The sequence below is a fragment of the Canis lupus genome, chromosome 7, assembly GCF_011100685.1.
Source record: "Canis lupus familiaris isolate Mischka breed German Shepherd chromosome 7, alternate assembly UU_Cfam_GSD_1.0, whole genome shotgun sequence".
NCBI classification, from domain to species: domain Eukaryota; kingdom Metazoa; phylum Chordata; class Mammalia; order Carnivora; family Canidae; genus Canis; species Canis lupus.
In genome coordinates, this window is record NC_049228.1 from 33,170,710 (window position 1) to 33,198,562 (window position 27,853).

Here is a 27,853-nt window from a genome sequence, read left to right on the forward strand (position 1 = left end):
CCCCTGCCATCGGACCTCCCGCCATCGGACCTCCCGCCATCGGACCTCCCGCCATCGGACCCCTACCATCGGACCTCCCGCCATCGGACCTCCCGCCATCGGACGTCCCGCCATCGGACCCCTGCCATCGGACCCCTGCCATCGGACCTCCTGCCATCGGACCTCCTGCCATCAGTCACCCTGCCATCGGACCTCCTGCCATCGGACGTCCTGCCATCGGACCTCCTGCCATCGGACCCCTGCCATCGGACCTCCTGCCATCGGACCTCCTGCCATCAGTCACCCTGCCATCGGACCTCCTGCCATCGGACCCCTGCCATCGGACCTCCTGCCATCGGACCTCCCGCCATCGGACCTCCCGCCATCGGACCTCCCGCCATCGGACCTCCCGCCATCGGACCCCTGCCATCGGACCCCTGCCATCGGATCTCCTGCCATCGGACCCCTGCCATCGGACCTCCTGCCATCGGACCTCCTGCCATCAGTCACCCTGCCATCGGACCCCTGCCATCGGACCTCCCGCCATCGGACCTCCTGCCATCGGACCTCCTGCCATCGGACCCCTGCCATCGGACCTCCTGCCATCGGACCTCCCGCCATCGGACCTCCCGCCATCGGACCTCCCGCCATCGGACCTCCCGCCATCGGACCCCTGCCATCGGACCCCTGCCATCGGATCTCCTGCCATCGGACCTCCTGCCATCGGACCCCTGCCATCGGACCTCCTGCCATCGGACCTCCTGCCATCAGTCACCCTGCCATCGGACCTCCTGCCATCGGACGTCCTGCCATCGGACCTCCTGCCATCGGACCCCTGCCATCGGACCTCCTGCCATCGGACCCCTGCCATCGGACCTCCTGCCATCGGACCTCCTGCCATCAGTCACCCTGCCATCGGACCCCTGCCATCGGACCTCCCGCCATCGGACCTCCTGCCATCGGACCTCCTGCCATCGGACGGTGGCTGGAACACACCGGTAATTGTCGCAGCCCTGCGGCTGCTCAGGCGGCACTTTAAAGGGGATGTGCCTTGAGCTGTGAGAAACTGCGTTAGTCTTGCTCAAGCGTTTATAAGCCAAATATGAGGCCCCATAAGAGCAGGGCCCACGGCCCTGGGGGTGAGTGCGGTCCCGGAGCGGCTGTCCCTTCCCAGTGCAATACCAGCCGCTCCTCTCTCCCCGCGCTAGGGCTACAGGACGCGTCCCGTGGGTATAGAACTCGACGCCTCTTCTATTTCCCTGGAGCCCGCCGCGAGGAAGAGCCTTGGGGTCAACTGCCCCTCGCAGTGACTAAGGGACGAACTTGCAGCAGCGATCTTTCGGGTGTTAAAAAACCCCACGCAAACACGCGAGGGCGCTCCTAAAGCCGCCGCAGCCCGGACCTGAGGCCGGCGATCGGCGGGGAACTACAACTCCCAGCAGCCCCCGCGGGAGCGAAACTACCGACTTCTGGGAACCGTTTCCTGTGGGCCAGCTGCTCCAGGTCCGCCCGCGCCTTCGGAAGGCCGCACAGTATGCCGGCAGGTCCGGAAGGCCGGGCCCCCCCACACCCCGCCCCGCCCGCCAGAAGGGGTCGCAGGCCGCGGCAGCCGGGGGTCCCGCGAGGAGCGGCGCCCAGGTCCGGAAGCGGAGGCCGCGAGCAGCCGAGCCGGCGTCGCCGAGGAGCGCTCTGGCGTCACTTCCGCTGGGGCGGGACCTCAGGCTCCCGCGCAAATTAAAAAGTCCTCGGTGCGCGCAGCTCCCCGGCTCCCGGTGTTCTGCCTCGGGTGCGCCGGGCCAGGTGAGTTGGGGGCGTCGGGGGCAGGTTTCGGAGCTTCCCCCCGGCCGCCTGCTCTGGGGCGGATGGGGAGAGCCCTTCCCGGGGAGGGAGCGGAGCGGGCTGTGTGTGGGCCCAGGGCGGCGTCCTCTCGGGACTCGGGTGGTCCGGGACCGGGAGGAGGGTGTCGGGCCGCGTCTCTGAGCCGCGCGGCCGCCGAGTCCCGAGCGCTGATCGCTCAGCAGGCCGGGCTGGGCTGCGCTGGGTGCAGGGGAGGGGGTCGCCGGTGCGCGGGCTCCCGCCCCGGCTAGCAGCCCGGTTTTCACAGCAGCCTCCCGAGTCTTGAAGGACAGTGAATTTTCTTCTTGATGTGCAGGCGGGAAAAAAGCGTGTCTCCAGGGACGGGCTTGCGGACCACCCGTGCACAGCCGGGGACCGGAGCGAAGCGGTGAGGCCGCGTGTGCTTGCAGCTCCCGTGCGGCCAGTGGGCGCACTGACATGATGCCCGCCCAGCGCTGGCGCCGGCCCATTCATTCTGCGCAGAAGAGGAGACGTCTATGCGGGCGCGTTTACTTAGCTTAGAAGAGACATACGCGTCTCCTAAACGTGTACTACATCGGTTTCCCTCAAAGGGGAAGAAAACTCTTTTTAGAGGCGTTGTCGGAGAGGTAGGAGGCTGATTGTTATTCCCAAACCGTGGCTCGGGTAACGCGGGCATCCAAATTACCTGCCGTATTTAAGAGTCCGAATCCTCCACCGGGCTCCACAACTGGCGACTGCACCGCTGACCCAGAGCTCAGAGCTTTGATACTGTATCAAGGTGAGGCTGACTTCTGACCTGTTCTTTCTGACGTGCCCCCCAAACTTAACGTCTGCTGGAAGAGGTCTATATCATGAAATGCCCAACAGCTGTTGGGCCCCATTGCTTTTCCCTTTTATCTTGAGGAGTGGGGGTGAGTGCTACAGCTGACCCTTGAACAACTGGGATCAGAACTGTGAGAGTTCACTGTTAGGTGGATTTTTTTTTTTTTTTCCCATCAATGCAGTACAGTACTGTAAATGTATTTTCCTGGTGGTTTTCTTAATACAGTTTTCTTCTCTCTAGCTTACTTTGAGAATGCAGTATATAATACATATACAAAATATGTCTTAACTGAATTTATGTGATTGGTAAGTCTTCTCAGCAGTAGGCTATTAGTAGTTAAGTTTTGGGAGAGTCAAAAATATGTGGATTTTCGACTGGGTAGGGGTGAGAGCAAATACCCCTCCCCACCCTCCTTGTTCAAGAGTCAATTGTAGTTGCTTCAGAAAGGTCTGAGCCAGCTTCAGAATTTCTGTATAGGAGGAACTTAGGGACTTCTTCCTAAATGGAAGAGGGTAGATCTAACAATGCCTTTTTGGAGAGCTAGACATTCATGTTCCTTTAGCACTTCCTGTGTGCATAGTAGTGTGTTAACGGCTTGGAACACACATTATGGTTCCAGGTGGGAAAGCACTTTGGAAAGAATAAACGTTAAGGAATTGTCAAGTGGCAGAATTAGTGATTAGCATAAATATTCCAGACTGGGAATTCTTGGCAAGGAGGAGCCCGGTTAAAGTAGTAAAGAGCAGGGATTCTCAAATATCTAAGCAATAACAGTTGCTATACCCATTTCCAGGCTCTGTTTCTTACTTTTCTAAACCTTTTGGGTAAATATATTTTGTTCCTAAATATTGCTGTTTTTCCTTTCTCCTCTCACGTCACATAGTTAACTTGGCAGTATGGGAATACATGGATTACTGCAATTTATCAAAGAAGCTTCTGAGCCCATCCACGTGCGGAAGTATAAAGGACAGGTAGTAGCTGTGGATACATATTGCTGGCTTCACAAAGGAGCTATTGCTTGTGCTGAAAAACTAGCCAGAGGTGAACCTACTGACAAGTAAGTTTGGACCTTGTATTAATTCTTTGCCAACTGAGAATCAGACTTGTATTGCCTTTTTTTCCAGAAAGGGATCATTTTCATTCAATGCCAGGTTTACCAAGAAGTGAGACTGAGAACACTGCCAAATCAGGAAAAGACTTCATTCTGTGATGTAGTATCAAGGCACCAGGAGACAAAAACCAAAGACTGTGTCCTTTATTCTTTACCTAAAAAACTTTTTAACTGCGTTCTGAAAATCCATTTTAGACTCCCACGTTCTTGGGTACAGACAACACACTGCTGAGCCCTGTTTGCGGAACAAAGCAGTTGCTTCAAAGGGACAAGGTGTTCTGACTACTGTTTACTTTACTTGGGGCCCAGAGTGGTGGGCCTTGCTGATATCCAGTCATAACTGCAACCTCATTGGAGACGTGTTCAATGGACTAATATCTTCTCTATTTTTTACATGGAAACATTACAAAAAGAAACAAGTATAATTTCAGAATGGAGATTTTCCAGAGTGACTTGATCACCATTAATGAATTTTCTTTTTTGCAATATGTAATTTATGTCCTAGAGGGAAGACACCTGGATCTTGATATGACTTGGTTAATCACAATGAACAATGGGTAAAATGTGTTAATGCTGTTTGTTTCCTGGAGGAAAGGGGGAAAGTATTGAATGGTGAAAATTTTGGGCTTTCAGTCTTATGAAGTTAATGTGATCAAAAGTGACCTCGAATATAGTATGTGTGGGATCTGAAGGAACTGGGAAACTGGGACACTGCTACCACTGCATCTGCTGGGAATTTTTTTTTTTTTTTTTTTTTTTTTTGAAGGCCATTTCTTTCCTGCCACTGAATTTGAAGAGTTGTAATTGTAGTTAAAGACTACAAGTTTTTCATTCTATCTTCAATGTTTCTTTGAATAGTTCTTCACAGGGGAAGAAATTTCTCTAGTTTTTGCAATTCTTGAGGATTCTGAGATTTTCGACTAATTGGAAGAGTCGTCCAAAATACAAAAAATAGGGCAGCCCCGGTGGCTCAGCGGTTTAGCGCTGCCTTCAGCCCAGGGCATGATCCTGGAGACCTGGGCATGATCGAATCGCACGTTGAGCTCCCTGCATGGGGCCTGCTTCTCCCTCTGCCTGTGTCTCTGCCTCTCTCTCTTTCTGTCTCTCATGAATAAATAAAATCTTTAAAAATAATGCAGAAAATATCCTTTATTAGAGATGTCAGTGATGAACTCCACAGACCTGCCATGTAGTAATTTATTGAACTAAAAAGTTTCAGAACTTTCAAAGACATATTATGGACTTGAAAATTTTTTTTCCCTCACAGCAACTAAAAAGTCACATTTGATAGAGTTTATTTTTCTTTTCTTATCCACCTTTGGGTGGGGTTATTAATCAGAAAAGGTCAGAAAATTTGGAAAAGTGTTATGATAAGCCTTTATGACCATTGTAAGGCTCAAGATCTAATATGCTGACCTGAAAAGATTTGTGCTTCAGGTGTCTGATGTTTGTGTTCTGTCAGGTTAAAAAAAATATGTGAATTTGCTGTAAGATTTATTATGATTTTATATTTGCTTTCTCCTATTTTTTACATGGTAAAAACCTTCTCTTTTCATAATCTGTCTTACCTGGTTTTAAAAAAGAGTGAGAGTTATTACCTTACAAGATGCCACACACCTTAATGCATGTTTCTATATTTTCATAGGTATGTAGGATTTTGTATGAAATTTGTAAATATGTTACTCTCTCATGGGATCAAGCCTGTTCTCATTTTTGATGGCTGTACTTTACCTTCTAAGAAGGAAGTGGAAAAGTCTAGAAGAGAGTAAGTTGATTCTCTATTCACTCTAATTTAATTGCATTAAGATCTGATATTATAGTCTGTATACGAATTTTCTTAAATTTTAATTTGTTGAGGCTTGCTTTATAGCCTAGTATTGACCAAGTTTCTTTAAATGTTCCATGTGTGCTAGAAAGGAATTTGTATTCTCCAATTATTAAGAGGAAGATTGTAAATCTGTCCGGTAAGTTATTATGGTGCTCAAATATGTATCTTTACTGTTTTGTTTTCCATCTGTTTTTTTTATTTGTGTCTATTTAATTCATAAGTCATGGAGAAAAGTATGATGTTGGATTTGTCATTTACCTTATAGTTCTGTCCACTTTTTGTTTTATTTTGAAGCGGTTTTATTGGTTACATTCAAGTTTAGAATTGATTACATTTTTGTGGTTAAACTGAAACAATATATAATGACTCTTTTAGCCTCTAGTTAGGCTTTTTTTCCCCCTAAAGTCTGTTCTATCTGATATTAGCATACCCATGACTTTTTTCTGTTTGTTGTTCACCTTTAGCTTTACTACACCATTGATTTTTAAGTTTGCCTCTCATAACACATTGCCATGTGTGGTGGTGTTTGTTTGTTTGTTTGTTTTTGTTTGTTTGTTTTTTAAGATTTATTTATTTGAGAGAGATATAACACTTGTGTGAGTGGGGGAAGGGCAGAGAGAGAGAGAAAATCTAGAGTAGACTCCCTGCTAAGTGGGGAGCCTGCCCCCCCTGAGGCTCAATCTAACCGACTGAGCCACCCAGGTACCCTATGTTTTGTTTATTTTTATCCATTCTGTCAATCTTTGCTACTTTTTAAAAATCTTTTAAATAGAGTTCGTTCCTTTTACATTGACCATTAATTACTAATGTATTTTAATACATTATTTCTCTTACTTGGTATTTTACATTTGTCCTCTCTCTGTTCTTTGTTTTTTTCTGTAACTTCTACCTTGCTTGACTTCTGAACCATTTCTTTTTCCACCCTTATTGTATTGTCTCTTGTTTCTAGTTGAAAAATGATGCATTCTCTCCTCTTTTAATAGGTATCCTAGAAATTTTATTCATATTTAACAGATTCTAGTCATTTTTTTTAACAACAGACCTTAGAAAGAATTTCTGTATTTTAATAAAGCAGCTATCCCACCTCAGTCATCCATTCTTTTTTTTTTTTTTTCCTCCTGTGTTTGTTTTTAGGCCTAGGAGTCCTTGTTTCTGTGTAGGAAAGACCACTGGGCTTAGTTGTCAAAGGTAGTGTGAGTCACTACCTTAGAAAGAAATAAGTCTCACTGAGGGAGCATTCTCTTAGGGGCTGCTTTCCTAGTTTTGCTCTCTCTGGGTCTAGAATCAGCTTAGAGTTTTACAGATCTAGGTTTTTCAACCTGGTTGACTTGGGGGGCTCTGATTCTTCTTTTTTTTTCTTTATTCTTTTTTTTTTAAAGTCCAGTGTAGTTAACATACAATGTTATATCAGTTTCAGGTTGGAGGGCTCTGATTCCTGATTCTTTTTTTTTTTTTTTTTTTTATTTTTTTTTTTTTATTTAAGATTTTTTATTTATTTATGAGAATGCACAGAGAGGAGAGAGAGAGAGGCAGAGACGCAGGCAGAGGGAGAAGCAGGCTCCATGCACCGGGAGCCCGATGTGGGATTCGATCCCGGGTCTCCAGGATCGCGCCCTGGGCCAAAGGCAGGCGCCAAACCGCTGCGCCACCCAGGGATCCCTGATTCCTGATTCTTAAAGCCAGAACTTTGTAAAGTTTATTTACAGAGGAGTAACTGAAACTGTCTGAGTCCACATTCTATTACAAATAATGTACAGTTTCCTAAGTATGCTCTTAATGAAAAATGAATAGGTTCTAGGTCAGTTCTAAAAGGATGGGTGACAGCCCCAAGGTGGTGTGGCTAAGGGATGCATCCAAACCACATTCTACCTGAGTGCCCCGCACCATGTTATTAATTCTAATTGTAGATACTTAGTAATTTTCTCTTGTTAATCTCAAAAATGGCTTTAAAAAAATTACAGCTGTCTGTCTCTGACCTGTGAACTCTTTTTGTCCTTGTAGGATCACCTTTCCCTGTGCCACTGTAGCAGTGGGAGAGGCACTTAAAATCCTTTTCTATAAGTCTCATCTGTGGAACCCAGTCTAAAAGTGGAACTAGGGAATTTGTGTATATGTGCACATTTACTTAAAGCTAAAACCCCATGAGTTCTGACTGATTCTTCCAGTTCAGACTACAGGCTTTCTACTTCTTCTGTAATGCATTTTTATCTCCTGTTCTTCCATACCGAGGATCCTTGCTTTCAAGGAGATAGAGGTGATGAAGTTGCAGTATCTCATAATTGCTCATTTGTTTTATCACAAAATAAGTATAGTTATTTTATTGCACTCAACAGTAGATTCAGAATAAAATACTTATAGTACCACTTCCAATATGATTATTGAAAACAGTTAAAATTTCTTCTTTTGCATGTGCTCTTTTCCCATTTTAAAAATGTTACTTCTATATTCTTAGAATGTGTACTCTCACCATCTCCCTGTTTAACCGTATTTAGTATTGATTCTACAAATTACCGTTTGCTTGTTATAGACAGTTGTTATGCAGATGCTATTTTGGTTTTTCTGAATTTTTTTTTTCTAGTAGATCCCACAGAAAAGCTCACAGAAACAGTATTTCTCAAGTCCTTTTTATGTCGATAAAGGTGCACTTTTGTGTTTGAAAGTTAGTTTTGATGGTACAAAAGCTTTGATTCACATTTTCTTGGGTGTTACTTCATTTTCTTTTGACCTACAGCATTGCTGTGGAAGTCTGAGGATACACGCTTGTGTGTGCATCTGTTACCTAGAAGCCCAAGAGATTTGGGTTCATGTTCTCAGGCACCTGGTAAACACTTCAGAGGAGTCAAACTTTTTCTCCTCTAGGAAAATTTCAGTTTCTTGAGTCAGACTCTTGATTTTTTTTTCCCCTTGCAGAAGACGACAGGCCAATCTTCTGAAGGGAAAACAGCTTCTTCGTGAGGGCAAAGTCTCAGAAGCCAGAGAATGTTTTAGCCGTTCTATTAATATCACACATGCGATGGCCCACAAAGTCATCAAAGTAAGCCAAAGAAGAAATGAAGCCAACATAAAAAGTGGCTAAGTCCATCAAAGCTCATTAGGAGTCATTTGTTGATGGGAGAGCAAGAAAGTGAAGGGAGGGAAATGATTCCAGGCCTAACATTGAGGAGGGGGCAGGGCTCAGGAAGGAAGGGAGCAGTACCCTTCAACAGAGGAGAGGAGTCCAAAACTCTCCAAGCGGGAAATCTGAGAAGAGTAAGAACTAGGGGATGCTCTCCCTTTCTCATTAAGGGACTATTTGAGCTCCGTGGACACATTGCTCCATAGAGATGGAAGGATGATTCCTAGAGGGCCAATTTCACCCCACTGCCGTGTTGTCTTCAACACTTACCACCTCCACTCTCGTAGGCTGTGGGATTGGTCAAACCAGCCTCACCTGCTCAGGAGCTCTCAGACCCTAAGTCTCTTCAGCCTGCTTCTGCATGGAAGCTTCATACTACCATAGATCTTCCGAGGCCGGCAATCCCAGCCCTTGCTTCCCCTTCCTCAGCCCTCTGTTCAGATTGCTTGGTAAATGTGGGAAAATAAATATAGTGTTTAAGTTCTGTAGTTTTATCAAAACAGTGTCAGATACTTTTGTCGTCTGAAAAGAAAACATGTTATTTTTATGGGGAAGATATATTCAGAGCCCCAAATTAATGTCTTCTATGCTTTTGGAGCATAGCCATTCTTAAGATGCAAGCTTTCTACAATTTGAAATAATTAAGTTTTCTGGCTTGTAGTTGTTTTTCTCCCTCTGAAGGTGCAGCAGTATTTTCTCCTATAAGTTGATTTTTAAAAAGAGAAATCTTTGTGGCTATATGATTAGTTCAGTATACGTAGGACTCAGAGTTGAAAAATTTGCTCCAAAGGAAATGATTTCAGAAAATAACAGCAGCGTGAGGCTGGTAATAAGATCTACACTCTGTGTTGGAGATTGACCATGACCTTCTCTGGCAGGCTGCTCGGTCCCAGGGAGTAGATTGTCTCGTGGCTCCATACGAAGCAGACGCACAGTTGGCCTATCTTAACAAAGCTGGTATTGTACAAGCTATAATTACAGAGGACTCTGACCTCCTCGCCTTTGGCTGTAAAAAGGTACTTAACTACGACTACTACATGCTGCTTTTCTGTGCAGTTAGCAGTGGTGTAAAGCAAGGAGCTAAGATTTTTCCTCTCCAGGAATCATTATTTTATTTAATCTTGCAGTTAATACCTGCTTACAATGCTAATAATTATTTAAAATGGAAAGAAGGGCTTTGCTGCTTGACAATTCTGAATACTTTTTCAGATTAAGCCCTTAAGGTTAGAAGGTTTTATTGTTTTATCCAAATCCTTCAGTAGAGCATGCACTTACTGTTCTTGTTATTAGTATTACTCAATATGCTTTATTTTTCAATTAAGTGATATAAATAACTTATCTCATGGAATGCTTTGTAGTTATTTAGAATTATGTATAAAACTGTTTAATGGAAATTTTATCATGATATTGTAAGGGGGAATTAAGATACAAAACTACAAGATCTCATTTTTGTTACTGCCAATGTTTATTTATTTTTTAAAATATTTTATTTATTTATTCATAGAGACACAGCTAGAGAGAGAGAGGCAGAGACACAGGCAGAGGGAGAAGCAGGCACCATGCAGGGAGCCCGATGTGGGACTTAATCCCAGGCCTCCAGGATCACGCCCTGGGCTGAAGGCAGGGCTAAACCGCTAAGCCACCGGGGCTGCCCCTGCCAATGGTTATATCTGTATATTTCATAGACGACTAGGAGGATCTGTCAGAGGATTAATGCTGGGTAACAGTGATAGATGAGAGATGTCAGGCAACTTCTGTTTTCTTCCTGAATTTCCATGTTCCCCAAATTTTCTACAATGAGCATATATTGCTTTAAGAAAAAGATTGTGACATCTCGGTGGCTCAGTGGTTGAGCATCTGCCTTTGGCTCAAGTCTTCATCCCGGGGTCCTGGGATCAAGTCCCACATCAGGCTCCCCACAGGGGCCCTGCTTCTCCCTCTGCCTATGTCTCTGCCTCTCTGTGTCTTTCATGAATAAATAAATAAAATCTTTTAAAAAAAAATAAGAAGGATTTTTGTATGAATTGCTGTTTGATTGCCATGACAACCCTGGATGTCAGGAGGAGGTAAAGGGTACAGAAAGGGCATTCTTTTCCCCAGAGTCAGAACAAAGGAGACCTGGTGCACAACCTTGTCTGTCATAGCCTGTGCTTCAGTTTAATTTATTTGCAGATTTCACGGTAATTAACTGGCCTACCTCCCTCTCCTTTCTCAGTGCTGATACAGAACAAGAAAGAATTCTTAGAAATATTGCAGTGAATTAATGAAAAACTATAATGACCCTTATAGATATTAACAGTTTCCCTTCCTTTTGAAGGTAATTTTAAAAATGGACCAGTTTGGAAATGGATTAGAAATTGACCAGGCTCGGCTGGGAATGTGCAGACAGCTTGGGGATGTGTTCACGGAGGAGAAGTTCCGTTACATGTGCATTCTCTCAGGCTGTGACTACCTCTCCTCACTGCGTGGGATCGGGTTAGCAAAGGCCTGCAAAGTGCTAAGACTAGCCAATAATCCAGACATTGTAAAGGTAGGAGTGAATCACCCAGCATCCTCGTCAGTTTCTGGAGTGTTTCTTACATCATAGATAAGCCCTTCAGAATAACAACTTTAAATATTCTATCCTATCAGTAGCCCATATTGTGTTATCACAAGGACAAAATGACTGAAACACTACAATTTAGCTTTTGGCAACTGACGGACCTGCTTTAAGTAATTGGCAAAATTTTTTAAATGAAGACTAAGATAAAGAGACTTAAAAGCAAAATGTTCTAGATAAAATTGTTAAAATGTATAATCTTTCAGTTTCTGTCCTGTTCTCTGTGGTGGTGGTTCTCAAACTTTTTGGTCTCAGGATCCACTCTTTAAGGCTCATGGTGACAATAATTTTTGTTAAATAGGTTATAGCTGTTGATATTTACTAAATCAAATTCAAAGATACACTGTTTATTAATTTAACGCTAATCGGGGATCCCTGGGTGGCGCAGCGTTTTAGCGCCTGCCTTTGGCTCAGGGCGCGATCCTGGAGACCCGGGATCGAGTCCCACGTCGGGCTCCCGGTGCATGGAGCCTGCTTCTCCCTCTGCCTATGTCTCTGCCTCTCTCTCTCTCTCTGTGTGTGTGAGTGACTATCGTAAATAAATAAAAAAATTAAAAAAAAAATTTTAACGCTAATAATCATAAATTCATGTATTTTATGTATTAGCATACATAGCATATTTTAATGAAAAATAGCCATGTCTTCTGAAAACATGAAAATTATGACTGGAATTGCACATTTATGTAAATTTCCTTAACAAGGCTTGATAGAAGACAGCTGGGTTTTCATACCTACTTCTCTGATGCAGCATCATGTGCCCTGTGTCCTCTGGAAAACTAAGACACCTGAATCACCTCTATCATCTCTCTGATATCTTTACCTTAAGAAAAATAAGCATATGTTAAAGAAGCTCATTTTGCCACCCCAACCCTGCTCCCCTGGGGTAGTTCTGGTGAGGAGGCAGTGGCAGAGCTGGGCGTGGAGCCACATGCACTAGCTAGCCGGTGACTCCAGGGCCACTGGCTTCCCTTCTTCCTCTCCGAGTGTGATTTGAAGTATTTAAATCACTTCCAGCTTTAATCACCTATGACTAACAGAAGTTAGATTGTCAACCTCATTTTTAATTCTCGGGGCTTTTGTATGTTTGTACTTTGCCTTTTGGATGAAAGGGACTTTGAGGGCAAGGAATGTGTCTTAATGTCACACTTGGGAATATAAACCTGATGTGTAACTGACTTGTTCATTCTTTGGGTTTATAATAGAAAAATTGAAGAAAATACTGTTACAGAGAGGTTTTAGTGATGTGACCTGATCATGTTTGCTGGTAGAGGCTTTTAATGCCATTAAAATAAATCAATTTTCTGTCTCTCCTCATCTGCCTCTGATGTAAACCAGTTGGTCTTGGGAATGACGCATTCTGTATTTGCAGATAACTAGTAAATATTTTTACATCCATTTTTAGGTAATCAAGAAAATTGGACACTATCTTAAGATGAATATAACCGTACCAGAAGATTACATCAAAGGATTTATTCGAGCCAACAATACCTTCCTTTATCAGCTAGTGTTTGATCCCGTCAGAAGGAAACTCATCCCTCTGAATGCCTATGAAGATGACATTGATCCTGAAACACTAAGCTACGCTGGGCAGTATCCTTTCTGAATGAGAATGGTGGAATTTTGTACTTCGTCCATATTTTTATGATGATTTTTTAGTGAGGCATTCAGTAAAAAGCCTGCAGATTATTCTTTGCTTCCTTTTTATAGTGAATTCTATGTTTTTTTTCATTTTAATTACCATGCTGGTGAAAATTCAGAGCACCTTTTTGTTTATAAACCTGAGGCTCATCTATGATAATGTGCTAATTAATTGCTTCAGTTGCCTTAACAGAAACATGTACAGTCAGCCGCTTAAGGTACTTGAAAGGTGGCATTTCTTTCTTGGCCAGCACACTCCATTCTTTTGGGGGGGGGGGGGTTGTGGACACGTGAGCACACCAGTTGAGGATGCCCTGCTCACAGTCCCTGGCTACATGTACATAGATGATTCAGAGCCCTGAGTCACATAGATGGTGACCAGGATTCCCTCCCCATCTCTCTTGGAAAGAAGTGTTGACTTGAGGCTTTGCTTCCAAAAATGGCCAGCTCCTGCAGTGACAAATAGAGCCTGATAAACAATGCATGTGGTATTTCAGTCATGCTGAGTGGAAAATAAGAAGGATCTGCTGAGGTCCTGAAACTGAAGATTTTCTGTAACCATAGAATACACTTTTCTATCTTAATACACTATTATTTGGTTGTTAATAAAAGCATTTTTCCTTAATCTTACCAACCTAGGTATTTTGATGATTCCATAGCTCTTCAAATAGCCCTTGGAAATAAAGATATAAACACTTTTGAACAGATTGATGACTACAATCCAGACACTGCTATGGTAACATCTTAATTTTTTTTTTTTTTAATGACTTCACTTTTAGAAAGCATGTTTTAGTTATGTCTCAGGAACTGTGACTAAGGCAAATCTTCATTTCGTAAGCATTTCTAAGAATCTCTATATCCCAGCACTGTGTGGAGTGCGGGTTTAAAACAACTTGATGCTGGAGAAATTCTCTGTCTTAAAACATAGATATATTGGTGAATTTCCTTAAATTAAAAAGCAGCCTCATGATATATCACCAGACCTTCAGACCTGAACATTTCGTCTGAATCTATAAACATTTGATGCCTTCTCATCCCACCCCATTTGCCTCTGACACTTAGCATAGTTGAAGATTCGAGCCTAGAAATGTTCCCATTAAGTAAAAGCTGTTTTCTCCCTCCCTCACCACTGCACAAATATTCATTGAGTGCCTCTGAGCTGTGTTTCTGAGACCTTTCCTATTCTACTTTTGCCCAATTGTGTATATTCTTTCTGACACACCACCACCTACCACCACTACCACCATTCTCTCTTTCTCATACTGTTTCCTATTCATATTTATTCCTTCATTAAGTTCTGATGACTATATCTTATCTATCCAGAAAACTCACATATGCACTATGCAGAAATCCCTAATGACACTAGGAAAGAACCTTATGTTTATCAACTCAAATCATGTAAACCTTACACTCAGATCACTCTTTCCTCTTCTCTGTTTTCTCTTTCTAGAATTTCTCTTAATTAGATATTAGATTTCCTAATCTTCAAGTTTTTCTGTCTTATTCATGTCTTTGTCTTGTGATTTCTCTGGGAAATGTTTGTCTTCCAGCTTTGCACTATCCAGTATAGTAGTCAGTAGCTACATGAGGCTATTCAAATTAATTAACATTTTCAATGTTAATTGAAACAAATTAACAAATTAATGTTAATTTGTTAATTAATAAATTCAATATTTGAATTTTAGTTCTGAAGTTGCATTGGCCACCTTGAGAGTGCTTAGGGACTAGTGGCTACCATAATGGACAGCCCGGAACATCCCTGTCATTGCCAAAAATTCTGTTGAATGTTTTTCTGCTTTCATTTTCTTATTGAAGGATACATTGTTTAATTGTACTTTTTTAAAGATTCTGTATTACAGATCTCTCTGAGAATATAATTTTATTCTCTTGACATTTTCTGTTCTCTGCATTCTGTTTGCTCTGAATGGGTTTTTTTTTTTTTTTTTTCTACTTGTTTTGGCCTTTTCCCCTTCATGGTGGAGCGTTTCTTCAGGCATCTGAAGTTTCTTGTCCATTTGTTCCTATTTGAGAGAGGTACTGAGAAGCTTGATATTTGTGCAGTTGAGTGGGCTTATAGCCTTGGGCTTTACTCTTGGGTGATCTGGTTGCCAACAAGCTGGCTTGATTTTGTGAATTACCAAATGTCAGTGTGTTTTCTCTGCACGGTTCCATTTTTCCAAAGAGGGATCCTCCAGTTTCTACTTAACGTGTAAATGTGGCAGTTTGCATTTTGAGAGCAGGTATTAGGGAAAGTGAGTTGGAGTGGGCCTTTCATTTGACCTCTGTCTTTAGACCAATGGATTTTCTCACCTTCTAAATTGCTACTATATCTGTGTTATATTTCTGGGTTTCAACTAAACAGTTGCTCTGGTTCTGAAGGGGTAGGTGTGAGTTGACTATATGGTCAGGTAGAAGATGAGGGCCCAGGGGTCAAATAATCCTCCTCTTCTTAGCCCTCCCCCATGTGGGGCATGCATGGTCCCTGGTGCCTTAAATTCCTGAGCTTTTATCATGTTTTTGTAGGTGAAATTGACTTCCCTTTGGGATTCTTTTCTGCAGACACTTGGGCTTGATCTCTCTTCTGCTAGGTTCCAAAAATTTCTCTATATTCTGTCTTCACTATGGTTTGGACAATACAGGTATCTCCGAATTTTACTGCAGATAGAGTTTATGTTTGTTTATTGTTTTAGGAGATGATAATCGAAGGACTGAAAAGGGTTTACAATCTTCTTTACATATTTGAATTATTGCTATTATAATTTCATTAGGAATGATTCTTAAGCCTTTTTTTTTTTTTTTTTTTTTTTTTGGCTCAGAAACTAAAATAGTTGGTTGTATTAAATATATCCAGACATTAACAAGAATGGTTGGCTCACTAAGATGGCCATCAGAGAAATTTCTGTAGGAACGGTTAATTGTGCCAAACTAATTAATCCTTTTTGTTTATCTAAAATTTGGTTTTCCCAGTCTGTTTCTCTTTTTGCAATAAAACCATCAATAGGGGACCCTGGGTGGCTCAGTCAGTTAATTGTCTGCTGTCAGTTTGGGTCATGATCCCAGGGTCCTGGGATGGAGTTCGGCATCAGACTCCCTCCTGAGTGGGGAGTCTGCCTCTCCCTCTCTCTCTGCCACTCCCCTCTGTTCCTCCCCTCTGCTCATGCTCTCGCTCTCTCCCAAATAAATAAAATCTAAAAAAACAAGAAAAATCAGTGGGATCTAATGCCATGAGCCATTATCCTTAAGCTGAAGCTGTTTTTGATAACCATTCACTCAATTATTTGAAATTACTGTCCTTATTAATCCTTAAAATGTATCCTGAATAATGTCACCTTGTTTTATTTATTTTTATCCTTTCTTTAAGTGAGAGGCTTAGATTAAATTCCAAGTTCAGGTGGGATTTTTGTCAAGTAGGATTCATGCCCTTAGTACCAACATTTTTATGTCTTTGTTCATTTTTTCCTTTGCCTCTTCTCTGTTAGAGTGTCATTGATAGCCTGTTACTATGTCATTATCATCCAGAATATGTTGTAATTGTGAATAACTTATATTAGCATTGAGAGTGATTGTTTACCAGCACTTACCTGGCAATAAACTCTTTCTTAGAGAAACTTTTTTGTGAGACTCCGTGTATACCCAAGTAGTTTACTTTAAATATACAACTTTATGGTTTTAACTTTCAGGCGCTTTATAAAGTGTATGTAAATGACTATTTAGAGGCTTATTTCCAGATGATTGTTAAACTAATTGGTATTGTGTTTTGAAATAATACTCAAATTTTGAAAGTACTTTTTTTCTGGCCACATTTCTTCAAGTGCATTTCAATTTCTTGCACTGTACATCTTAGGAAGATTCACTTTTTATTTCTGAGAAATGAGATAACAAGGTCACTTGACCTTCATTAGAAGAGAAACAGACCCAAGAATACAAGACACATTTAATGGAAAAATGTATTACCATCAAAGTAAAAAATGTTATTAGCAGATATTTCATCAAAGATTGTTGAAAAGAATAAATTATTTACTTATAATTTATGTTGCTGGAGAGGGAAATGATTTGATTATTTTCCTTCTTCAGGTAATCCTTTTCCTTTTTACTATTTTAGCCTGCCCAATCAAGAAGTCAGAGTTGGAATGACAAAACATGTCAAAAATCATCTAACGTTAATAGCATTTGGCATAGGAATTATTGCCCTAGACTTGAGCTAGATATTGTTTCAGATGCTACAAGATTGAAGGAAAATCCAAGTACTATGGGCATTGAACAAGTGATCAGTATTAAAGGGTTAAATCTTCCAAGAAAGTCATCCATTGTGAAAAGACCAAGAAATGGTACGTATTTTTGCCGGTTGTGTATGTTGTGAAATATTAGTGAGTATCAATCACATTGAAGAAATCTTTGCCAAACCTAAGGTCACTGAGATTTTCTTTTGACTTTTGTTTGTTTTTTCTAGAGCTTCTGTAGTCTTAGCTCTTAGACCTAGGCCTTTGATCCATTTAGAATTATTTTTTTTAATATGGTGTGAGGTAAGAATCAAGGTTGACCTTTTTTATATATGGCAATCCACTTGTTCCACCACCAGTTGTTAAAAGATTGCCCTCTCCTCATTGAATTGCCTTGGCACATTTGTATGAGTCTGTTTTGGGCTCTATCATTCTGTATGATGGGGCCCAGTGTCTTTTTTTTTTTTTTTTTTTTATAAATTTTTATTTATTTATGATAGTCTCACAGAGAGAGAGAGAGGCAGAGACACAAGCAGAGGGAGAAGCAGGCTCCATGCACCGGGAGCCCGACGTGGGATTCGATCCCGGGTCTTCCAGGATCGCGCCCTGGGCCAAAGGCAGGCGCCAAACCACTGCACCACCCAGGGATCCCGGGCCCAGTGTCTTTATGCCAGGACACTCTCTTAATTACCATAGCTTAACAGTAAATTTTGGAATTAAGTAATAAAAGTCCTCTAAGTTTTTTGCAAAGTTATTTTGGCTACTCTATGTTTTTCACAATTCCATACAAATTTTGGAATCAACATGTCAACTTAAAAACAGTTAAGTCTGCTGAGATGTTGACTGGAATCCAGTTGAATCTATAGACCAGGTTGGGGAGAATTGACTTCTTACCAAGATTGAGTTTTCTGATCTGCTTATTTAAGTTTTCTTTCAACAGTGCCGTGTGGTTTTTAGTGTCTTAAACACATTTTATTAAATTTATCCCTCTGTTTCAGATTTTTGATGCTATCGCAAGTGATATTTTTAATTCTGATTTCTAATTGCTCATTGCTAGAAATACAATTGATTGTTGAACAAGAAGGGCTTGAACTGTGCAAGTCCTCTTATATATGGAACTTTTTTCATACAGCACTTTTTCATACAGGAACTTTTTTCATTTTCTCTTTGTGGTTTTCTTAATATTTTCTTGTCGCTAGCTTTATTATGAGAATACAGGATATAACATATATAACATACAAAATATATGGTAATTGGTTGTATTGTCAGTAAGGCTTTTGGTCAGCAGTAGGCCATTAGTTAACGTTCTTAGAGAGTCAAGTTATATTCAAGTTATATGCAGATTTCTGACTCTGGAGGGAATCAGCACCCTTAACTCTCTTGTTAAAGGTCAACTGTATGATTTTTACATTTTTTTTTATTTTTATATTTTAATATCCTGTTTGGCAACCTTGTAAACCCACATGTTCATAACATCTCTTTCGTAGACTCCACAGGATTCTGCATAGACAATCATGTCACCAGCAAATAAAGACAGTTGTGCGTCTCCTTTTTCACTCTGGATGATATTTAGTTATTTGCTTTTTGATCATTTTTTTCTTCTCCTTTTATTTCTTTTTCTTGTCTTCTGGAACCTGCAATATGATGTTGAACAGAAGTACTGAGAGTAGAATACTAAGTTGGGCAAAGGTATTTTATTTTTATCCATAAGATACGTAGAAATGGAAAGGCTAATTATAAGCTGGTCCTTCTCTCCTTCTCAGACCTCTACACAAATGAGTGAAAGTCTAACAACAAAACAAGTCCTTTGCAAAGCTTTTAGCTCATACTTTTATTTTTGCAAACTATAAGATAGCTTTTATTAACATTCCTGTCATTTTGCTGGCATTTATTGAGTTAATAATCAAAATACACTAGTTGTTAAGCCAGGTACAGTTATATTTTAAACTTAAATATGGATTAAATTCTATTGATATAATCTTAATTTGTTATAATCCATTGTTCTGCCTTTCTTGAAAAATCTTTGTGTTGTCTACTCACGTACGAGTATTACCTGTGTCACCTAGAAATGAGAGAAGTATGGCTCTCGATATCTCAGAGTTTTGATTAAAATGTGTTTGTTTATATAATGTTTAGCATACCAACATTAAGAGTACTTATGCTAGATTCCAGACCATTCAGGCAGCTAGTTGCCTGCAGTCTTCCAACACTCTTCAACTTGCTGTAATTCCTTGCTAACTAATATCCAGTTGTGTTGCTCTGTCTTGTCCACTAGCATAATATGAGAGACACCGAAGTGCCCTGCTCAATATCTAAACCTGTGGAATTCTCCCAAATAGCTAGTCCAACAGCCTTATCACAGAAGGAAAATGCAGTTAGCCTGGTGTGGCTGCTGCTTGGAGAAACCTTTCTCAGGATCCTACCGTGTTTGTATTTTCTTCTTCTGTAAATTATTAAAAATCTGTATATTTTTAAATTTGAGGTATTTTCTTCTTTCTCTAGTATTTGGAACCCCCAGCCATTTTATTGATCATAGGTAGTGAGCAGTTAGTGAGTGGAAGCTGTTCAGGCTGAGAATTAGTTGTAGTTGGATCAATTTAAAGCAAAAATGCTATCTCTATGTTGTTGACTATCTCAGTCGTCAACCAACTATTTTATTTAATTTTATGGTTTATTCTAATGCCATAGAATACATTTGTCACACAAGTTTCTAGGGCCTCTAGCTGGGCAATGAGGATCAGAACTGGAGTGCAGTTCACTTTACTATATGACAATCACATGTACTTCCGGGGCCGTAATGTATAGGTGGTATGTATAAATGGCTGCTGGTTTTATTAGAACATTTTAAAAATCAAACAGGAAATCATACATTGACATGTAAAGTGCCTTTTTTTTTTTTTTCATTCAAAATCAAGCCTTCAGTACAATAACTATCTTATGGAATTGATTGTATCCTGAAATTTTGGTTTCCGTAATTTCACATAAAATCATACAAATAATTGATGTTAAAATCTTAACTAATTTGTGAAACTAAAACACAGCTAAGGGATTTTTTTTTCTTTTGAGTCATCCTTGTATCTCTCTTCTTGTGATGCAATGTTAAAGAAATAAGACTTCATCCTTAGAATAGTGAGATGTAGACTGTAACATTAAGACCAAGTTTCCACATGAACAAAGATTTATAGATCATTTTGTTTTTATCTAGAAGAGCTGTCAGAAGATGACCTATTGAGTCAGTATTCCCTTTCATTTACAAAGAAGACCAAGAAAAATAATTGTGAAGGTCCTAAATCTTTGAACTCTTCTGAAATGCTCACATCTGACCTGGTAGATGGAAGCACTGTTAGAAAAAATGGAAGCACAGCACCTACGACAAGAAATAAATTTGCAGCATTTTTACAGAGGAAAAATGAAGAGAGTGGTGCGGTTGTCGTCCCAGGGACCAGAAGCAGGTACAGTTCTGCATGATATTGTGTGTCTGCTGTGTCAGCTCCTACATTGGTACTTATTCCAGTTGTCTTCAGTAAACGTTGACTCTAGGGGGTCGGTGTGGAGCCTGGCTTCACGTACCACAAGTATCATGTTGGCAGAGTCCCAACGTAAACGCACATCTGTTCTCTTAAACGTCTCTTCATACTAAAGCAAAATAAGAATTGTAGATCTATATTTTGCATTAGAGAAATTCTGTTGTTTTGGAGGGTCCCTTCATTGTTTCTACTGCTTTTTTTCAGAGCTAAAAATAATTTCGCAAGAGGTTTGGTTTGGTTTTTGTTTTTGTTTTTTTTTTTAAGATTTTATTTATTCATGAGAGACACAGAGAGAGAGAGGCAGAGACAGGCAGAGGGAGAAAGGGAGAAGCAGGCTCCATGCTGGGAGCCTGACGTGGGATTCAATCCCGAGACTCCAGGATCATGCCCTGGGCCAAAGGCAGGCACTAAACTGCTGAGCCACCCAGGGATCCCGGGTTTTGTTTTGTTTTGTTTTGTTTTTTAAGATTTATTTATTTTAGAGAATATGAACAGAGAAAGGGACAGAAGGGGCGAGAATCTCAAGCAGACTCTTCAATGAGTGCAGAGCCTGAGATCATGACCTGAGCTGAAATCCAAAGTCGGATGGCCAATCAATGGAGCCACTGAGGCATCACATCAGAGTAGTTTTGAAATACACTTAAATACAGGTGACTGGAGATGCTTGGGTGGCTCAATCAGTTAAGGGTCTGCCTTCAGCTCAGGTCATGATCCCAGGGTTCTGGATTGGAGCCCCGAATTGGGCTCCCTGCTCAGTGGAGAGCCTGCTTCTCCTTCTCCCCCTGCCCCTCTCCTCACTCGTAGTCTCTCTCTGTCACTCTCTCTCTACTCAAATTAATAAAATATTTTAAAAATAAATAAATACAGATGACTGTAGAGTTCTAATATTAATTGAGAACATAATACTATATTAAGCATTGAGTTACGAAATGAGAGGCATGGTATTTGTTGAGAAGCTTGTAGTGTAGTTGCAAAAACAGGTCCATAAAGAAAATCTGTACAGTGTGGTAAGTACAGGGACAAGTGTATGCCTGAGGTGCTCCTGGGCATTAAAGAGGGTGGTTGGAAAGGGTCAGAGGGAAGGAATAGATATCAAATATCATTACAAAGAATGGAGCCTCTATCTTCCCTGTGGGCCGAGGCTTGGAGCATGGGGGCAACTATTGCTGTCAGCCACTCCTATCACTATTCCTGCCAAAACATAAGTCTGCAAAAGGATGCTGACAGAGAGAAATAGGCAGGGGGCCAGTTCATGGAAGATTTGTAAGCCAGGCAAAGGAGCTTCTAGTCTTTAGAGGTGATAGAAGATATTTGGAGGGTTTTAGTCAGGGGAAGAGTATGATTTGATTCCTGCTTTTGATAGACCATTCCAAGCGTGCTGTGAACAGTGGATTCTAAAAGGCCAGAAGTGGAACAGAAAAATTGAAACGCTCATTCTGATTCTGCGTGTACTGCTCACTCTCGTTGAACATGCTTACTCCCAGTGAAATGATGAAAAAGGAGGTTACAAACAATGAAGAAAGCCCTCTCTAGAAAGTTGGCTTTCCTCACTTGCAGGAACTCTTGGAACGTGCATTTCATTTTTCCATGTGGATGAAAATAAAATTTCCCTTTTCTGTCACTTGATGTCCAGCTCTTCTCTGAGGACAACTGATGAGGGCCATATTTGCACATGCCCATACAACTGGCCTGGTCACTGCACAAGCTTAATGAGATACCTGTCCAAAGCTTCACATAATCCGCTTTCTGTGGTTTAGGTAGATGTATTACTAATAAATTGTTAAGAGATCTTGGAGAAATGATTTTTTTTTCTCCATCAGTTTCCTGTGAAATAACTGTCTTTGATGTAAAATTTTCTGACCTGGGTGGCATAGCAACATCTGGATATTAAAATTAGTTTTCTTAATTTTCAAAGTTGTTGAATATACTTTTAGTCCTCACAGCAAAATTATGAGATATTCAAAGTCGATGTTATTTTCTCTATTTTGGGTTAAGACATTGAGACTCTGAGAGGTTAAACAACTTTCCCGGAATGGTTTACTTTGTACTGGTGACACAGAGGTTCCTAGGCCTCGTCAGCATGGTGGATTGAAAGGAACACATGGTCTCATTGGCCTGAATGTGAATTCATTATCACCTCACTGTAATATGATTTATAGTTAATATAATATTCCACTTCACTACATTAATGTAATGCAACAGGAGGTAATATGCCAAAGGTTGTCTCCATCTTGTCTGCTTTTATGGAAGTCTGTTTTAACTCTTCTTTATTACATAGATACTTATCCTAGACACCTGCCAGTTTATCTTTTGAGACCTAGAAATATAAATATTTCTGGGAGGGGTTCTGGGTTTTAATTCTACTCTCTAGTTGATTAATTTTATAATCTTGGGCACTGTCACTATAACTTCTCTTTGGACTATTGGATATCATAGGGGTTCTTACTTATATAAAAATGAATTATATGGACAAATCTAGGAGCTGCTGTTTTGTGCTTAGTGAATAGTGCTAGTAAGACCTTTCCTCCCATGGACTGCTTCCTTCCTGGCTTATACCCACACTTCACTGTGGGATTTGATAAAGGAGAGAGGGGATTTTTACCCTCCAGCATGTAGTACATATTCTCTTTATTATCTTGGATTCGTACTAATGCTTATTGAGGAAGTAAATTCTCTTTAGGCTTCATATTTATCTGATTTATCTGAGAATTTCCTTTTTAACCAAAAAACTCTGAGTACATCTTCTCCACAATGATACTGATCTTTCTTTTGTATTGGAGTGTTTATAAGTGATTTTTTAAAGCTGCCACACTGTCAGTAATACCTCTTATCAATACAGAATTTATTGATGTGAAAGTCGTAACCTCAATATTTCAAATAACATAAAAGTTGATAAGGTATTTATTTTAAAAGCCAGTAGGGGATATACCAGTACAAGTTCCCAGATAATATGCTACTAGGAAATAAGCTAAGATAAAGAGTACTGTGTAATTTCTCTTATTTTGCTTTTACTGAATAAGAGACAGTAACTGTAAATTGTCCCTTCTGTTGCATACCTCTGTAACTCTTCAAGTATCTGACTGTTAGCCATTAGTGTAGGGGCTGTGGAGGACCTGACAGCATGGATAGTATCTGTCCTCAGGGAGCTTCTAGTCTGTCTGGGAATTTATTAAATAAAGGTTAGGGGGAAGAAGGCCTATGTCCTGTTTAGGTGTAGATAAAATATGCATTGGATATTCCAAGTACATGTATGTAGAGACTGACTGCTTTTAGGAAATCCTATCTACAAATTCATTGTGTAAATAAATTTTTAAATGTGTAAATGTTGATACAACCAAAATTTAAGCTTTCAAGATCTGTTTTTGTCTTTATGAAATTATGATATTTATAGGATTTTGCTTGAAAAATCGAGAACATTTTTCATTTTCTGAGTCTTATCGCCTTTGTGAGGAAACTCTAAAATATGTATATATTTCTTCTGCTGTTTTTCCTGTTAGGTTTTTTTGCAGTTCTCTGGATTCTGCCGACTGTGTATCTGTGAAAGCAAGCAGTGAGACCCTAGGTGAAAGTGCTGTCACAGAGAAAGAAAGCAGTCTGAGTGAATCAGATTGTGTAGATGGCACAAAGCCAGCTGGTACGGACGTAGCACCTAATTCACGTGATCCAGTTGCGGACGAGGCAGCTGTGGTGGCTGACGAGTCTCTATCTTCTGAGACCAGCAAGTTCACCAGGACCATTTCACCGCCCACTCTGGGAACACTCAGAAATTGTTTTAGCTGGTCCGGAAGTCTTGGAGATTTTTCACGAACTTCAAGCCCCTCTCCCAGCGCAGCATTGCAGCAGTTCCGGAGGAGGACTGATCCCCCCACCACCCTGCCTGACCGGAGGGAGGTGTCCAGTATGTCCCAGTCAAGGAGCGATGAGTCAGGCGATGAAGCGCCTCCCTCACGGCTTGCAGCTTGGTCTCCACAGTCTCAGGAAAGCACAGCATTATCGCCACACAGTTTAAATGCATCAAAACTTTCTCAGCCTTCTAGTAAGGATTCGGATTCAGAGGTAAGTTATGTTATGAAACCTTTGTTTTCAAATCCATATGTAAGAGAAAATAGGGTGTTAGATAATTGGAGAAATCCTGCCTACATTTTGGAAATAATTGGCTGTCTTAATTTTTTATTCTAGATCTTACTGTGTAGAAAGTTCACATTCTTTTCATCTTAAGGACTTCTCTGTATGTTTCATTTTTGTGTATGGTTTACCTAACTGTATTTCTGGAGTCACTGTGTGCTCCATGAATAGCTATCTCAAGTTGTGCACAGTTAAGAAAAGACCTAAGCAGAATGATATACATTGTAATAAATTTAGTATCTAATTCCTTAATATACTCTTGAATTGAGATAACATAAAAACCTTATAAGAGGGACTACCCAGGTGTCCCTGGCTCAGTGGTTGAGCATCTGCCTTCGGCTCAGGGCGTGATCCTGGGGTCCCGGGGTTGAGTCCCACATTGGGCTCCCTGCATGGAGCCTGCTTCTCCCTCTGCCTGTGTCTCTGCCTCTCTCTCTCTCTCTCTCTCTCTCTCTCTCATAAATAAATAAAATCTTAAAAAAAAGAGAGACCTTATAAGAAGTGGCCTTAGGAATTTGCTAGTGTTCATCTTAAGCTTTAGTACTTAGAAATATGTTTTCAGTTTACAGTTTACTCTTCTTAATCTTGCTGATTTCCCTTTCTAACAAAACAAAGTAGTAATACATGTGACTTTGTGACTCTGTTTTAAGTCAATAAAAGCATCCTAACCATTGTTTTCCTTATTTATGAAATACCTTCTAGTCTGACCTAAATCACAGCTTCAGATAAGTGCTGCCCATAAGCTCCCAATGACCTTCTATTTTAAAATGACATGCTGGTCTACTGGCTTCCTACACATCTGAGTCACCTCAGACTTACCAGTGTAACATACTTTGTTTTATCTTCACCAACTCTTGATTACCAAGTTGTAAGAACAGTGATAGCCACAGTACTGTGTGGCAGAACTTTGATTATCCTGAACATTGAAGAGTAAATAATAAATCTGGATAGCTTGTATTTATCAAAAAGGAAAATATTTTATTCTGGTTTCCAAGAGAAACTTGAGTTGTATTGGACTCAAACTGAAGGGAAAAAAGCTAACTTAAAATGTGAGAACAAATTGGTTTCATTTGGAGAAAGCTGAAATCAGTTAATATATTGAATCCAAAATCTGTCCCATGTGGTATTTAAGTTTTGAAGAGTATGCCAAGCCAACCCCAGGGCTGCCTTTGAGACTCAGGCTTTTCTTTTTCCTTTCACCTGCTTTGGCTTCGATTCATCCATACTGGTCCTGAACCCCCTGTTTCTCTTAATGTAAGTGCCCCCATTTTAAAACCATCATTTTCATGTGGTGGTTCACGCTACATTTGCTCTTGACTCCATGCGGGTGCCACCACAGTTACTCTGTGGTCAACAGCTTGCAGAAAAAGAACACATCACCCCCTATGCTGGAGAATACTCTCAGGTCTGGTGAGCTCCTTCAGGCTGTTCTTTTTCCTTTTTCCAACAGACCTCTTCCTCTGACTTCATAAGCTTTTAGCCCTGTGCTGTCGAGAAGCCTTCCTGTGCTGACTGAACTTTTCCACATTTCTGACTTCTGCATCACCATTTTTTGTATCTCTTGCCACAGGCATAGTTTATTCATTTTCTTTTCATCTTACTCCATGTTGTATACTTTTCTGAGAAATTACATTTTTATTTATACTGATTTTCTTGTTTTACTTGTTTAATGTTGTGATGAATATGGATTATTATAAAAAATTCACAGTAAAAATCTTTTTTTTTTTTTTAATCTGGGGGAATCTAGGACTCTGACTGCAATATGAAGTCATTTGATGATCTAGGTAATCCAAAATCCAAACCGCATTTATCTCAGTTTTTGAAAAAAGACACACTTCTAAGAAACAAGGTAAAACAAATTTTTTTTACTTTCAAAGCATTGTATGTTTATTATCAGAAACTGAGAAATATCAACAAAATTAAAAATTAAAATGCCTAAATTTTTATTTATAGAAAAAATATCTACTTTCAATCCTATTAGGGTCATGTCTATGCCTGGTTATAGGTGGTGAAGTTGTGAAACCCTTATCTTCTCTTGCAATAGAAAGATCTTTTTTCTATGTGCTTCTACAGCATTACTTAAAATGACTGAACAGGTTGCAGTTGTATGAGTTTAGCTAATTCCATTATGTTTGTCATTTACCCTAAACATATTTTGCTGTAGCAGACAGTACTGTAATCAAGATCGTGCGGATAGGTATTTGTGCCCATTCTTGATTGCTTCATAGAAATGAACTCCATGGAGTGGTATTACCGGTCCAAAGGCACATAACAATTTAAAGCTTTGATATATGTTGCCAAAAGACCTGCTAGAAACCATATACCTCATAAGCTAGGGTATTTTTTAAATTAAAATATATAAGTATTTCTTTGCATAGTAAAAGCTCACAAGTGAAAGCATATTTTATATACTATTTCTCAGAAATGCACAAGAGACATAAACAATACAAAAGAAAAACTACAAATGGTTGATTAATATATAAAAGTATATTTACCTCATTAGTAGTCAAATAATACAAATTAAAATAATGAAATAGAATTTCTTACCTCAGATTTTCAAAAAATATTTTTAATTGTACTCATCTTTATGAGTGTATAGTGAGAAGATAATCACACATTAATTGTATATAAATTGCTCTGCCTTTTCAGGAAAGCAATTTGAATGAGTTTAAATAATTCAACCCAGTAAGTGCATTCTAGAACTTGAGTCTAAGGAAATAATGAGAATTTAAGTACATTGAATACTTATCTTATATTGGTTATAGTAGTTACAATAGTGGAAAATTGCAACTAGCCTAAATATCCAAAAATAAGGGAGTTATTAAATACATAATTGATTTTAGTTCTTGGGTGGTGGGAGTACAGGTGAATTTTTCTTCTTTGTTTTCTCATGTTTTTCCATAATGAACACTTTGTTTTTCTAATAGCATAAAACCTTTTTAAAATTTCAGTAAATGGTCTGCAAATCCATTTGAAAAAAGATCCCCACCTCACACTATATAAATATAAATCCTAAATATATTAAAGATATAAATGTAGAATATATAAATATAAGACTATTTTTTAAATC

At 40.2% G+C, this 27,853-nt stretch overlaps 1 protein-coding gene across 5 annotated transcripts in view; it reads left to right on the forward strand.

Moving 5' to 3' along the window:
- The first annotated feature begins 1,647 nt into the window (after positions 1–1,647).
- The window catches only part of EXO1 (exonuclease 1), a 31,750-nt gene continuing 5,544 nt past the window's right edge, over positions 1,648–27,853 (forward strand). For 2 of the 5 annotated variants that reach the window (XR_005362182.1, XM_038542685.1), the window contains exons 1-13: positions 1,649–1,779; positions 2,132–2,575; positions 3,504–3,677; positions 5,377–5,496; positions 8,470–8,593; positions 9,553–9,690; positions 10,992–11,204; positions 12,676–12,863; positions 13,551–13,647; positions 17,014–17,239; positions 20,337–20,583; positions 24,156–24,714; positions 26,531–26,632. Coding sequence is in view for 4 of the 5 variants with exons in the window: in XM_038542685.1 (XP_038398613.1) it covers positions 3,517–3,677; positions 5,377–5,496; positions 8,470–8,593; positions 9,553–9,690; positions 10,992–11,204; positions 12,676–12,863; positions 13,551–13,647; positions 17,014–17,239; positions 20,337–20,583; positions 24,156–24,714; positions 26,531–26,632 (2,175 nt within the window). In the remaining variant the exon portion in view is untranslated. Of the gene's footprint in view, positions 1,780–2,131; positions 2,576–3,503; positions 3,678–5,376; positions 5,497–8,469; positions 8,594–9,552; positions 9,691–10,991; positions 11,205–12,675; positions 12,864–13,550; positions 13,648–17,013; positions 17,240–20,336; positions 20,584–24,155; positions 24,715–26,530; positions 26,633–27,853 lie in introns of all 5 variants that reach the window. The other 3 variants (XM_038542687.1, XM_038542686.1, XM_038542688.1) reach the window with 3 other exon arrangements.